Source organism: Neoarius graeffei, chromosome 2 (genome assembly GCF_027579695.1).
Source record: "Neoarius graeffei isolate fNeoGra1 chromosome 2, fNeoGra1.pri, whole genome shotgun sequence".
In the NCBI taxonomy this organism is placed as follows: Eukaryota; Metazoa; Chordata; class Actinopteri; order Siluriformes; family Ariidae; genus Neoarius; species Neoarius graeffei.
Window position 1 is genome coordinate 49,041,292 of NC_083570.1, and position 15,256 is coordinate 49,056,547.

General features: G+C 41.1%; 1 protein-coding gene and 1 non-coding gene across 2 annotated transcripts; both read right to left on the reverse strand.

The window, feature by feature from the left end:
• Positions 1–2,423: 2,423 nt before the first annotated feature.
• On the reverse strand, positions 2,424–7,564 carry rpl18a (ribosomal protein L18a). The gene is made up of 5 exons (XM_060914363.1): positions 7,463–7,564; positions 6,520–6,699; positions 3,321–3,450; positions 2,923–3,032; positions 2,424–2,569 (listed from the first exon to the last, which is right to left on the reverse strand). Exons 1-5 carry the CDS (start codon positions 7,478–7,480, stop codon positions 2,477–2,479), a joined length of 531 nt encoding a protein of 176 aa, XP_060770346.1. The 5' UTR covers positions 7,481–7,564; the 3' UTR covers positions 2,424–2,476.
• On the reverse strand, positions 3,118–3,248 carry LOC132882330 (small nucleolar RNA SNORA68). Its single transcript, XR_009654196.1, has one exon. It is a non-coding gene; the product is annotated as a small nucleolar RNA SNORA68 (small nucleolar RNA).
• Positions 7,565–15,256: the final 7,692 nt, after the last annotated feature.

Here is a 15,256-nt window from a genome sequence, read left to right on the forward strand (position 1 = left end):
GGTCGGTAGAAGCATCTTGTCTTCAGAAAAATCTGACTTTTTAAAAATAATATGGGTCAAAACCACACATCTCTTTACATCGAATCTTCACTGGACCATTCAAATCATGGTAACATTGAGGAAATTCAGCATCGTTTACAGACGCTTTCAGCTGCTTCCATCGGAGTTGCTTTGTATATGCACTAACATGCCAGACACTCACGACGTAGCAGATTTTGATCACGTGGTTGCAAGTCAAGGCTATACTTTTGTGCTCCCAACTTTGTGGTAACAGATTGAGGAAGAGCTACAAGTATACGTGGGTGTGATGGTAAGGTGTCCACATACTTTTGGCCATATGGTGGATTCAGAATGCAGTCACTTAATAAAAATAGCCCTGAAGTATCAACAATCCACTTGCATATTTCACACTGGAGTATCGTTGAACCAAGACATTGCTTGAAAACAAGCGATCATATAAGCTTTTCTTACCAGGAGACTCACTCAGCACCTCCAGTATGTTAATGATGCCATACTGAGACACTAACAAAAATATTATATACCGTTTAATCAGCATGTCTATGGTTTTAGTCTTTATCTGAGAAACTTGTCTAATAAAATTATAAATTGTATAGGGCTTAATAGACTGGTACCAAAATTCAAAAAAGTGCTTATTTAAGGAGTTAAAGGCATTTTTGAGACAAAGTCGGCAAACAGCCTTATTTTGTCAATTTGGGTGTGCCGAATTCAAATCTGCAATATGCCGAGCTCTATCTGACCTCTGTTGACCTCTAGAGGTCATTGAACTTTGGGCCTGTAAACATCTCAGCTGAACCCAGTTTCTCAGCTTTCTAAGGAATGAAATGTACTAAAATGATTAATGAAGTTAGCAAATGGCCTTGTTTGTTAAATGTTTGGGTGCTGAATTCATTTTTCATTTGTAAAACGACATATGACCTCTGATAACCTCAAGGTCATTAAACTTGGCCTACTGTATAGGCCTATGCATTTAACGGCATTTTTAAACTGACTTTACTCCCCCAAAAAGAATATGAACAGACAAAAAACAAATAGAAAGGAACAAATACAACATTAAATGCCAGTCCATGTACATGTGACTTACTTTTCACAATGAGAATGCCTAGGCGATCACCTTACATAACATTGCATTACATTTAGCGGTTATTGTTTATACAAAGCTACTGAAAAACGGACAGATTCAGCAGCATACAAAATGTGGGGGCATACAGGGTATACAGGCTAATCAGGGTTAGTATATATGAGAGTTTTTTTCTTTGTTTTAAACGGGGTAAAACCTTTACAAACAACAAAACTCTCATATATACTAACCCTGATTAACCTGTATACCCCCACATTTTGTATGAGACTGAGAGACCATTTAAAGGCCTTTACAGGGGTTTTGAGTTAATTAGCTGATTAGAGTGCGGCACCAGGTGTCTTCAATATTGAACCTTTTCACAATATTCTAATTTTCTGAGATACTGAATTTGGGGTTTTCATTAGTTGTCAGTTATAATCATCAAAATTAAAAGAAATAAACACTTGAAATATATCAGTCTGTGTGTAATGAATGAATATAATATACGAGTTTCACTTTTTGAATGTGAAATAAATCAACTTTTTCATGATATTCTAATTATATGACCAGCACCTGTATATAGGCAAGACTTCTAATTAAAATTTCTAATTAGCTTAAAGTACTTTTTGAATGCAAATGCCTTCCTTTAACATTGCTTACATCAGCCACTTATTTTTATTGCTTTTACAGGTCGTTATACACCTAATATAGTGTCGCATGGTACACTGGGGACATTTTTGATCACTAGTAGAAGAAAACCAACACTACGCTTTTCAACAGCTGACTCAGCATCACTACAAATTTGCACTGCAACATATTTTAGTCCACATGTTGAAAATAAGATATCGCCTCGGTTTCAGACAAGTTTTATGACTCAAAAAAACCCTATACGCGAGATAGAATGCTGGTGTTTAAACAGGAATTCCTGAGATTCTAAATTTTCTAATACAGCATCAACATAAGATTTAGGCTTCGTTAATGGCTCACATGATCACATTGTAAGCAGAGAAACAAATATCAATGTTCCTACAAGAACGGCATTTAATTTGCTGATGAAAATCTAATTTACTAAAACACGCCGAGCCAACTTCAGAAGACAATGAATTTTAGTCACCGATTAACAATAATTTAATTTAAGATGGGATTTCTTTTGAGCTAAACTATTTTGTACATACTGGTTGAATAAGGAATCAAACATTAACCCTTAAAGTCATTATTTTATACAAATTACTACTATTCAAACATTAAAGATTACTTGAATCTTGTCAAAGTAACTTAATCTTATTCCTTTTCTAGCATACTTAAGACATCTGCCTCCCCCCCAAAAAAAAAAGTCAGACAAATGTTTAATTTTGTGACTTTTTAATTTTCCAATAAACAGGACTGCAAATATACACTTTAGAAGAATGTTTGTGGCCTCCTGGTGGTGAAGCGGGGCTTGTGCTGGCGACGCAGAACCCTGTGGGGCAGAGGGAACTTGATCTTGGAATCCTGTTAGACAAAGAGACATGAATTGCGTTAGCCACGGAACACATTTACTTCCTAAACTAAAACCTTGCAGGAGGATGTCGCCAGTTTTCAAAGCCGCCAGATGTTAAGACAATAGACTTGATCTGGAAGAGGTACCCGGCCATTTTTTCTTGCAGGTATTAAAGCTGAACTGGCAACAGTACCAGTCCAGTGAGAAACCTGCTGATTAGGAGCACGGAACACGTGAAGACTGCACATGCAGGTTCAAGAGTACCAGGAACTCCGAGCTTAGCTTCTTCATAAAACATTATTGAAGGGGGAACCCACCCCTTCAGTCAAATCTGCAGGTGAATGACTAAAGAATGAACACTTACATGGAACTGCTTGATCGCAGCTCGGCGACATTTGTTGGCTGCAATCACCTGCACTTTCATAATCTGAATGGAATGAGCGCGAGCACGATGACGAGCTCCCATATCCCGGTCTAAACACAATTCAACAGAATGAACAAACAGGTGAGAATGCATGAGAAAACCCATTAAAGTCCAAAATTTATATGATCATCAGCTTGATGTTGAACCCTGAATTCACTTCCAATGGCACATAAGAGCTTATGAAAGGCGACAAGGCCCTGTTTCTTTGCGCACACATAGCAAGAGCATTATACACACACATAATGACCTTTGGGTTTGTGTGCAGCTTTTCCTCCCTTTAATAACAAAGTTGCAAATATTTGTCAATACAGTAAAAGTTGTGAAATCATGGTACTCACAGCACTGGGTAACAGCTCCGGAGGTGGTGAGGTCTCTGTACTCGCGGTACATGTTGTGGGTGCCGCTACGAGAGTCATAACGCAACCAGATGCCAAAGTTTTTCACCTTCAGGGGAGTTTTCTCATGAACCTATGGGGGGCAAGTCGGAATTAGACAAGGTTTTGTTCCAAACACAATAATGCAGCACAAGCAGTCTTTTAGAAAACAATATACACAGCAATCAAATTCCTACTGCAGTCTATTAAACTTATCTGTGCATCATATTTTACATTTCATGCTCTGGGTAAGGTGCGGGCAAAAAGTGAATATAAGCACCTCAACTTTCTTCAAGGGTGCAGGGCTCGACATTAACAGTAGTCTGACTGTCCAGGACAAACAAATGTTTAGTCCAGACAAGTTAAATCCACATCTGCCTGTGAGACAGGACAAGTTGAATATTTGTTAATTTTTATAGTAATTATTCCAAGAGTTACATCAGTAAAGTTCAACAAAACTAGTTCAATCCCTTCAGTGATCTGGCCGTATTATTGTTTACAAAACTCCAGGGAAGCCAGTACAGCAGGTGGCTGTATCCTGCTAGGTTTTTTCTTCATATTTTATTTTTTTATACTTGTATATGTTAAGACTTAATTTATCTAGAAGTTCTCTATTTTCTATTCATTCGGTAATGATGCTGCTGGAATTTAAATTTCCCTGAAGGAACCCTCCCAAAGGGATCAATAAAGTTTTATCCAACCTCTCTCTAATCTAAAAATAACCATGTTGTAATATCCAATTATAAATTATTAGACTTTAAATTCATCAAAATGGCGATCAGATACCGCAATAAAATAAATATCTGTGGGAAATCTTCATTTTATTCAGACATTCATTGTATTTTTGTTTGGTATGGTACACATGAACACAAATTTCTCAAAATATTTTGCGGGAATTTTACGACAGTGCCGAACTCACTCACGGCTTGTTTTCATTCACAACACGATTCTGTCACCCTCATTATGTCCAAATTGTTTTCTTTTGGTTTCATTTCATTAAACTAACTTATACTTCCAAGTTTTACTGGATTAATCAAGATTAAACTTTATTTCCCTCCAGAATTTTTGAGTTTGGGAAAGTCTAACTCTTAAAACTGCAGATCAGGTAATGGGTTACAACACATGCACCATAATTGGAGCATTGGATCATTGTTTTTATTGTTAAAAGTTTTACTGAAAAAAAAATCATTAAAGCATAATGATTACTGTAAAGGACCATATTGAGGTTTTGTATTTGTGCTGTTTGAGATTGGAAAAAGGAAAAGAAAAGGGAACATTGGTTGTGAGTAAAATGTGTCCAATTTATTTTCAGATCATAAATATTCTGAATTTTGTACATCTTTAATATGATCTGTATGTGTGAATTGACCCAGAAATACTGTATGCTTATAGCAGCATTTCTCAACCTTTTTTTCAGTCATGGCACCCTTCAGAAGTATGCAAATTCTCAAGGCACCCCCATATAAAATATACGCAGTCACGCTGACCCCGGCAGTGATGTTGTGACATGGGAAAGGGAGCCGTGAGACAAATTTTGATGATGCATGAGGCGGCGATGATCTGCATTAGCGTAACTATCGTTTTTTGGAATTTTAATTCACTTCAGTGTTAGAATAAATAATTTTTTGATGGCACCCCGGTTGAGAAAGGCTGGCTTATAGTGTTGAAATTTGTCCTGGCGGTAGCGCCGTAGTTTTTGCACAGCCTTCAAGGTAGTTGGTGGGTGAACACTACTTTGCTTGGGCCTGTTGGGATTATCAGCACTTTGCACTTCACTTGCACAACTTTGAGCTTTGTCTTCAACACATGTTTTAATGATAGAAGAAAGGACTACTGCACTGTATACGTTTAATGACAGAAGGACTATTGCATACATATTTGCATTCCTTGGATAGCACAGCAAGGTATGATGTTTTTGTCGAAGATTTGTAACTTATAGAACCATATGTGTATAAAATTTAACGTTGTGTAATTTGAGATTTGGGTCTTTATTTTATGAGCTGTGTACCGTGGAAATAAGTTCGTGAAATGTTTGCCTTAAAACAGTTTTCTCTGTGCTGTAAGGACGATACAGCTTAAAGTTCAACGTCTTGTTGTGGTAGACTTACATAAAGGAAACCTTATGCATCAGTCGAGCCCATCATGTTTTTTGATCCAAGGACTACTACAATTAAACTAAACCTGCTTTTTGATAAACTTTGTTAATCACTTTCCCTTCATTGAACTCAAATACATAGTAGGGTGTTTTGTTTTATTCATTTATTTATGGTCCGGACAAGTAAAAATCTTACTGCTTGTCCGGCTAGACAAGTGGATTAAAAAGTTAATGTCGAGCCCTGGGGTAAAAAGTTGTTTTTTTTTTTTTAAATGGGCTTAAAAAGCCCAAAATGTAAAGAGCCCAGTTTGATGTTCCCTGATTTTGAACATGCCCATCCTTAATGCTGCAAGAATTTCCATACAATCTTGTGTGCAAAGATTTTCAATACAATCTTCATGACTGCATCTTAAGTGCATATCACGGGTAAATTCAGGAGCAAGATCAATGTAATTCTCCTATTTTATATTAAACTTTGGTCAAATATCTAACATTCTGCATTCTCTGCAATTTTTTTAACCTTGCGCAATACCAGAAAAATTCAGGTGAAATCAAGCCATTTGAGGCGCATTGGTCTGCCTCTGAAAAAAACGTGGCATTTGGATTTCCCAGCAAACACTGATTTTCGTGACATCATCTGCGGGACGCCTCCCTCTGAATCCTACGTCAGCACTGGTTTGTTTATGAGAAAACAACCTGGTGGTTTTCTGCAAATTTCTTCAACGTTATCACGCAATTATTAAAATGGTTATCGTAGGAGGGTGTAGCAACACCAATCTTGATGGGATTAGTACTCATCGTTTTCTAAAAGACCAGACAATGGGAGCGCTTGGTCTACACACTTAAACCGTGCAAAGCTTCCGCAGATAACGTCACGAATCTGGCTCCAGACTCCTTTGGGATTTTTCCAGACGCGTTTTATTTTATTTTTTTCTGCTGTAGACAGATGGCCTTGTGCAAAATTACCCTTCTGGATGAGTGTGTAAAGGGACATACTTTCATATAAAAAATAAAAAAAAAACACAAAATTGGTCCAGAATATGCACTTTAATCTTCCTGTATCCTTACCAGGCCGCAGTACACAGTCTCTCCAGACGCCTTCTTCATCTTCCTCAGCTGGGAGACGAAGTACCAGAAGCGAGACTTGGCCACAACATGGTTGGGGGCGAAGATCCTCATGCGGTACAGAGGAGGAGTCGGGTTCTTAGCAGAGGGCAACAGACGCCCAACAACTTTGTACTCCCTAAGCTAGAGAAAGAAAACTTAAGGTGTATAACAAGTTAAACACACACTTAAGTATTCATTATTATAGCTAGACCACCAAGAAGAAAACATGTTTAAAAGAGTGGCAAGGCAAGCAACTAGTCATCCTTTGAAGCAAAAACCATAAGCACCAACAATGCTCAAAACTTCCTCTCTCAAATGTTCAATACTGAGAAAGACAAAGGTAGCTGTATTAAAACAAACTCATAGGCTGCAAGGCTTAAGTACAGAAATCTGGGCTTGAGGTCACCTCATCCTCATGCCAAATGAATCCAGCTCCTTCAAAACACTATTGTTAACAGGTGAAAGGTGTTCTGAAAGCATCATTTTCACCACAACTTTATGAACGTGATATAATCACAAGCAAATATATTATTATTATTCACCCAAGTTACATCTCTACACTATACAACACACATGCTCTCTCTCTCGCCCTCTGTAGAACAATAATCAAGCGAAAATATTCAGTCGCTTTCAAGGGAAATATTAAATCTCTAGTCGTAAACGTTCATATATTTGCCGAAGCAACGCTTAATAAGAATAAACAGTCGGCTCACACCACATGGCTCCTCACACATTACCGGCCGCCATGTTGTAACTAACAGGCCCATCAAATTAACTGCTTTTTAGCGCTTTTATATCGCATTATCGACCGGAAACAACTCTGAAGACATCTTACAAGATGTTATAACACATAAACACGAGGTTATAGTGAGCAATGTTCACTTAAAACTGATAAATTACATACTGTGCCAGACGCCTTCATGGTGTCTCTCTGACTGCCACCGTGAAAAAGGAAGTTACAGGGCGGGGCTTGGCTTCGTCAAGCCGCCGCTCTTCTTCTTCTACTGCTGTGGCACGGGGTCCTGAAACACGCATGCGCGCCACCTAATGTCTGCATTGTTTTCTTACTAGTATGATCATAGTCTGTATTTTCACAACAAACTCGAGTCTAATAGAAAATATTTTATTTAGGATGTTTTTCCTGACCTTTTAGTCATCAGTTTCCTGTGAATCAATGACATGCTTGTTTATACAACAAAACAAGGGAGTAACTTTGATTTTGACATTGGTGGGGACACAAAAGTGATCCAAGGTAGTTACCAATATTCGTCTGTAGGCGGCAGTAAAGGACCATGGATTTGTTGTAACTAGCCTAGCCTAGTAGTAGTTAGCCTGGGCCCACCCATCCTAAAGGCCAATTTATGCTGACAACGCAGTCCTCGCAGACGGCGTCGCAGATAGCGTCTGCGTAGCCCCCCCACCTTCGCAGACGCTCTGCGCGCACCTCCCAAAAATTGTGACCACCGCAGAAGCCTCGCAGACAAGAGGGCTCTGATTGGTCCACTCTACATCCGCTGTACACGCACTTCCACTTCCCTACTTTCCCGGTTTGGTTTGTTTTCACGACCGGCATTTTTAAAAACTTCGAGCGAAGATGGAGCAGCACGAAGAGCGGTTGATCGAGGAAGTGAGGAAGTACGTACATCTATACGACTCCAATTCTAGTCATTATAAGTAACCGGAGGATAAACACTCCACTAACCACACCCACCAACTACTCCTAGCGATTTCGCGACTTCGCGCCCCCTTGCGTTGTAGCGGTGAATAACATCACGCACGCCTATTACTCCCCGCTCAACGATAAATTACAACTGTCTGCGAAAAGCTATCTGCGAAAGCCTTGTCGCAAGAGCATGCAGAGGCCTTAAGTGTGACGCAACACGGGGGCCTGTTGCGAGCTTAGTCTGGCAAGGCAAGCTATCTCCAGCTCTTCCAAGCTCCCGAAAAATCGGGAGCCAATCAACTTTGAGCATCTCCAACGGCCCTGGGTAGAGGCATGTTCAAGGCAGTGACGTAGTAGAACTACAACCGGAAGCCATAGATTGTTTACAGAATCTATGCCGGAAGCGCTTCATTCACTAGAAACATTACGAACATGGAGCAGCGGCAAGCCTTTGACACAGCGGTAGATGCTGTATTGAAAGCATTCAACGGGAAGTTCTCATTGAAAACGGAGCAAAGAGCAGCCCTGGAGGTATTTATCTTCTTCCTGTTACTCAAGCAGTTTCCGTCGCGTCACATACGTCAGAGGAAAGAGTGATGTGATTGGTTTAAGCTTCGTCACAGCCTTTTCTGGCTTCGACCAGTAGCAAACTGAGGCATTTCAGGGAGGCGGGTCAACCACGCCTTTGGGAAACGGTTGGGCTTAATATCTTTGCCAGACCAAATGCTCGCAGAGCTTTGAAGTCGTGTTAGCCAGACTAAGTAGTAGTAGAAAGAGGTCTCTGTAAAACGGTGAATGCAGCAGACTCAGCGGCTGTCATGCTGTTGATTCTGAAATGCAAGTCGCACATCTGCATGGCCATGCAGTAGCCTACATCTGACTACTTACACTCTGTAAAACCATTAGGTCTATAAATTTAACATTCATTCATCGAGGATATTATCTAACACCAAGTTACATTGCTCCAGCATTCCTTTTCTCTGCAGCTATGCAGTAGCCTAGCTCTGATGCGTCCTGTCACATTGCTAAACCTGCCTAAGGAGCCGCAGCAATACTTTTATGAAGGGTTTTCATACATCAAAAGGATTTTGTTGAGTTTTTAAAGCTCGACGGAAACCCTGCACTTACATTCTTGACTTTGAAGAAGAATGAACGAATGTCTCGTTTCTTGGGAGGGGGGCCGTCATCCATGATACTCAAGTCAGCATGCGAGTCGTAGGGTAAGCATGCATGGACATTGAAGTCCAGCTCAATTTGTAGGCTGACGGAGAGTGGGGGGTGCGTGGGGTAGGTCGGGTGTGTACGTGTGAGATACGGGGGGTTGATGGGCGGGTAGTCACGGCTGCTGTGGGAAGTGTGCTGCTTTTACAGCAGATGGAGTGACAGCTGGGATAGCCAACCATGTAAGTTAGTGAGAAACAGGTAGCTAATCAGAGAATGATATCTACATTAAAGGGGGGATTATTAGCAGAGTCATACATTTAACCCTTTGTGTGCCATATAATCATTGCTCAGGTTAGGACATCGGTTTTATTGATCGTGATTACACAGTAGCGGCTGAATATTGGTAGGGACACGTCCCTACCCAAAATTACGCCCTAGCAACAAAATACCAGGAAAAAACACGTTGCCTTTAGAAGAAGAAGAAACCTTTATTTGTCACATGCACATGCTAAAGCTTGTGATGAGTTCAGTCTTACCATCAGCATAAAAAAGACTGAAGTGATGGGACAAGGCATTGACCACCCGCCACACATCTATCTTGGAAGCCACGAGCTTAACTCAGTCGAGAAATTTCAGTACCTTGGGTCCATAATTAGCTCGAATCTCTCACTAGAACCAGAGATCAATGCTAGAATAGGAAAGGCCTCAGCAATCATGTCCAAGCTCCACACCAGAGTATGGTCCAACAACAACCTCACCATTAGTACTAAAATGCAGGTGTACAGTGCTTGCGTCCTGAGCACACTTCTCTACTCCAGCAAAACTTGGACAACCTACTCTGCTCAGGAGAGAAGACTCAACAGCTTCCATCTTCACTGCCTCAGACGCATCCTCGGCATCAGTTGGCAAGATAAAATCCCAAACACCGATGTGCTTGAGCGCGCAGAACTTCCATCTATCTACACGCTCCTTAGCCAACGCCGTCTTCGCTGGCTGGGCCATGTACGCTGCATGGATGACGGCAGAATACCTAAAGATCTACTGTACAGCGAGTTGTCAGAAGGCTCTAGATCTCATGGCCGCCCAAGGCTCCGTTTCAAAGATGCCTGTAAGCGTGACTTGAAATCCGCCGGGATCAGCGTACAGTCTTGGGAGACCACTGCCGAGTCCAGAAGTTCTTGGAAAGCTGCCGTTGCGAGCGGGACCAAAGAAGCCGAACTATTACATAGTGTCAATCAAAAGCAAAAGAGAGCAGCACGCAAGTCTTCCCGGCAAGATCAGGAACCATCTTTGTACATTTGTCCTTCTTGCCAAAGAGACTGCCATTCCCGCATCGGCTTGTTTAGCCATGCAAAGAAGTGCTAATCAAGGTGCATCCCATCGTCTCACGAGACGGAAGGTGGCCGACGACGACCAGGAAAAAACACGCTGCCTTTAGAAGAAACCTTTATTTGTCATATGCACACTTCAAGCACAGTGAAATTCATCCTCTGCATTTAACCCATCTGAAGCAGTGAACACACACACCTAGAGCAGTGGGCAGCCACACTAGAGTGCCCGGGGAGCAGTCAGGGGTTCGGTACCTTGCTCAAGGGCACTTCAGCCCAAGGCTGCCCCACATCAACCTAACTGCATGTCTTTGGACTGTGGGGGAAACTGGAGCACCTGGAGGAAACCCACACAGACATGGGGAGAACATGCAAACTCCACACAGAAAGGCCCTTGCCGGCCTCGAACCCAGGACCTTCTTGCTGTGCGACGACCGTGCTAACCACTACACCACCGTGCACTTGATATACAAGGATCAGCATATTGTCAAAACTGAATGTGAAAGAAGATGACTAGAAATGCAAAAATAGGGACATGGGGCACAGTATAATCTAGTTGACTGTTGTAAATGTGAGAGTTTTTACAATGTAGCTGTGAGTGTATTGCTCAGTCAAAAAATAATATATACAAAAAAAATCACACAGAAGTAGTGTACTGCATGAATATGCTTGGCATGTGTCATTGCAAACAAATTAACTCTTTAGGTGAATGTTAACAGCCCACTCCCATACCCAAAGAACACCATATGATGACCAGTGAAGCATGATGGTGGCAGCATTGTGCTATGGAGCTGCTTGTCTTCAGCTGGAACTGGGGAGCTGTTCAAGACGGAGGGAATCATGGACAGCTCAAAATCTATTTTGGCACAAAACCCGAAGACCTCTGTTAGACAGCTGATGAAGAAGAAAATGTTCACTTCCTGGAACAATAATTAGATTAGATTAGATTAGATTAGATTAGATTAGATTAGATTAGATTAGATTAGATTAGATAGAACTTTATTGATTCCTTTGGGAGGGTTCCCTCAGGGAAATTAAAATTCTAGCAGCATCATTACAGGATAAACAGAGAATAGAAAATAGAGAAAACTTCTAGATAAATTATTTACATATACAAATATCTCATCTCATTATCTCTAGCCACTTTATCCTGTTCTACAGGGTCGCAGGAGCCTATCCCAGCTGACTATGGGCGAAAGGCAGGGTACACCCTGGACAAGTCACCAGGTCATCACAGGGCTGATATATAGACAACCATTCACACCTACAGTCAATTTAGAGTCACCAGTTAACCTAACCTGCATGTCTTTGGAGGAAACCCACGCGGCCACAGAGAGAACATGCAAACTCCACACAGAAAGGCCCTTGCCGGCCACGGGGCTTGAACCCAGACCTTCTTGCTGTGAGGCGACAGCGCTAACCACTACACCACCGTGCCGCCAGATAGGTTAAATGCAGTGGTTAGATGTTTTATATATATATATATATATGAAAAAAGTCCAGCAGGAGAGGTACTACACATTATATTGCACATTTATATTGCACAATGACCCAAAACATAAATCCATGTCAACCAAAGAATGGTTTCAGAAGAAAAGATTAATGTTTCAGAATGTCACAGTCAGAGCCCAGATCTAAATCCTATCAAAAACCTGTGGAATGATTTGAAGAGTGCTGAGTACAAGAGATACCGCGAGTTGGCCTACTGGGTAGTGTGTCTGCTTCTTGATCGTGAGTTCTACTCACAGTCTAGTCATACCAAAGACCATCATAAAAATGGTACCTACTGCCATCTGGCAATACAGATGTGAGTGGGGAGTCAAACTCTCATGGTGACCAGAGGACTAGCCCCCCACTGTAACCCTAGTTATGTAATAGGCAAGAGGCCAAGGGCTATGAAGATCTGCACCACATGGCAAGGGATTTGATTTGAGTACAAGAGATCCCCTTTGTTCAATAGATTTGGGTTTTTTGCAAGGAAGAGTGGGATAAAATTGCAGAATGAAGATATGTTGAATTGGTAAACTTTTACACAAAAGCCTGAGTGCTGTATTACAAGTCAAGTTTATTTTTATAGTGCTTTTAACAATAGACATTGTCGCAAAGCAGCTTTACAGAATTTTAATGACTTTAAACATGATCACTAATCTATACCCAATGAGTGAGCCTGTGGCGACGGTGCCATACGAAAAAGAACAGTAAAGAACTTATAAGAATTTACCACTGTCTTAGTAGTAAATCCTTATAAATATAAGGATAAATCCTTATAAGGATTTATAAATAAATATATATGCCATATATGATTTACTCCTGAAAGTGGCCCATTTTGCATTTTCCTCATACAAATTTTTTATGAAAATCTAGTATGTATGAAGTGAACATTGTGCATGGTTTTTACAGATAATGTGTATGATGAATTACACCGTCTTTGTATGCTTCATGTAATGTTTGTAATTTTAAATTATATTTTACAGTTTAGGGTGGCACGGTGGTGTAGTGGTTAGCACTGTCACCTCACAGCAAGAAGGTCCGGGTTCGAGCCCCGTGGCCGGCGAGGGCCTTTCTGTGTGGAGTTTGCATGTTCTCCCCATGTCCGCGTGGGTTTCCTCCGGGTGCTCCGGTTTCCCCCACACAGTCCAAAGACATGCAGGTTAGGTTAACTGGTGACTCTAAATTGACCGTAGGTGTGAATGTGAGTGTGAATGGTTGTCTGTGTCTATGTGTCAGCCCTGTGATGACCTGGCGACTTGTCCAGGGTGTACCCCGCCTTTCGCCCGTAGTCAGCTGGGATAGGCTCCAGCTTGCCTGCGACCCTGTAGAACAGGATAAAGCGGCTAGAGATAATGAGATGAGATGAGATTTTACAGTTTAAAATGTATATGCCTTTTATATGTAAATCCACATATGTGTGGATTTACATATAAAAGGCATATACATTTTAAACTGTAAAATATAATTTAAAACTACAAACATTACATGAAGCATACAAAGACGGTGTAATTCATCATACACATTATCTGTAAAAACCATGCACAATGTTCACTTCATACATACTAGATTTTCATAAAAAATTTGTATGAGGAAAATGCAAAATGGGCCACTTTCAGGAGTAAATCATACATGGCATATATATTTATTTATAAATCCTTATAAGGATTTATCCTTATATTTATAAGGATTTACTACTAAGACAGTGGTAAATTCTTATAAGTTCTTTACTGTTCTTTTTCATATGGGAGTTTAAACTCCCTCAGACAACATGAGGAAGAAACCTCGAGAGGAACCAGACTCATTTGGGTGATAACAGACAACATGATAATAACAGTTTTAACATGAAGTCAGTCAGTTTCGTTGATGTTATAAACTCATTGATGGAAACTTGAGTGCAAAACTGTTCATGACAACCGCAGTCCTAAAGTTAGCAAGTCAACTGTAGCCCTCAGTCCATAGATGTATTACTGTAAGTGTCCAGAGCGTTTTCCAAGTGCGACTTTCAGCTGTCCATATGGGGCTGTCCTCCAGCCAGACGTAGGGCATCAGGATGGATCAGGCAGGTCTGAGGAGCAGAAGAGGTCAGCATCTCGATCTCAGGATTGACATGTAACTCAGAGGGACAGACAGGGGGAGGCAAGCAAAAAGTGATTTAACAAATTATTACTTAAGGGGTGTGTACACTTATGTAACCAGGTTATTGTGCGTTTTTCCCCTTTTTCTTATTTTTCCTAAAACATTTCTATTTGTTTTACACTTGAATTCTGTTGGTTGCTGTATCATATTAATTAGAAAGTAGAGTTAGATTTCTTGGAAAATTATCAGTCATAGTTAAGCAAAAAAAAAGGCCAAACACTTGTCATAACGGCAGCACAGTGGTGTAGTGGTTAGCGCTGTCGCCTCACAGCAAGAAGGTCCAGGTTCGAGCCCCGGGGCTGGCGAGGGCCTTTCTGTGTGGAGTTTGCATGTTCTCCCCATGTCCGCGTGGGTTTCCTCCGGGTGCTCCGGTTTCTCCCACAGTCCAAAGACATGCAGGTTAGGTTAACTGGTGACTCTAAATTGACCGTAGGTGTGAATGTGAGTGTGAATGGTTGTCTGTGTCTATGTGTCAGCCCTGTGATGACCTGGCGACTTGTCCAGGGTGTACCCCGCCTTTCGCCCGTAGTCAGCTGGGATAGGCTCCAGCTTGCCTGCGACCCTGTAGAACAGGATAAAGCAGCTAGAGATAATGAGATGACTTGTCATAACATCGCATAATAATTTTGTCGAGTTTAGAATAAATGGTTTTAAGTCGGACTGAGAGTCGAACACAAAAGGAATCGATTCCTCAAATCAATGCATTCGGGATTTGAGAGTCGACTCCAAAGCTGTGCACTCGATTCCACACAGTAACATTGTAGTTTACCCACCCCCACGGCCACCCTGGCATAGTCCATAACAGTGGCAGTATGTGGTCAAATCTCTTTCTTTATGTCCCTTGGAATCGATAACATGATTGTGTGGGATCGACTCTTCATTTGGAATCAATTTCGGAGTCGACTCCAAACTATCT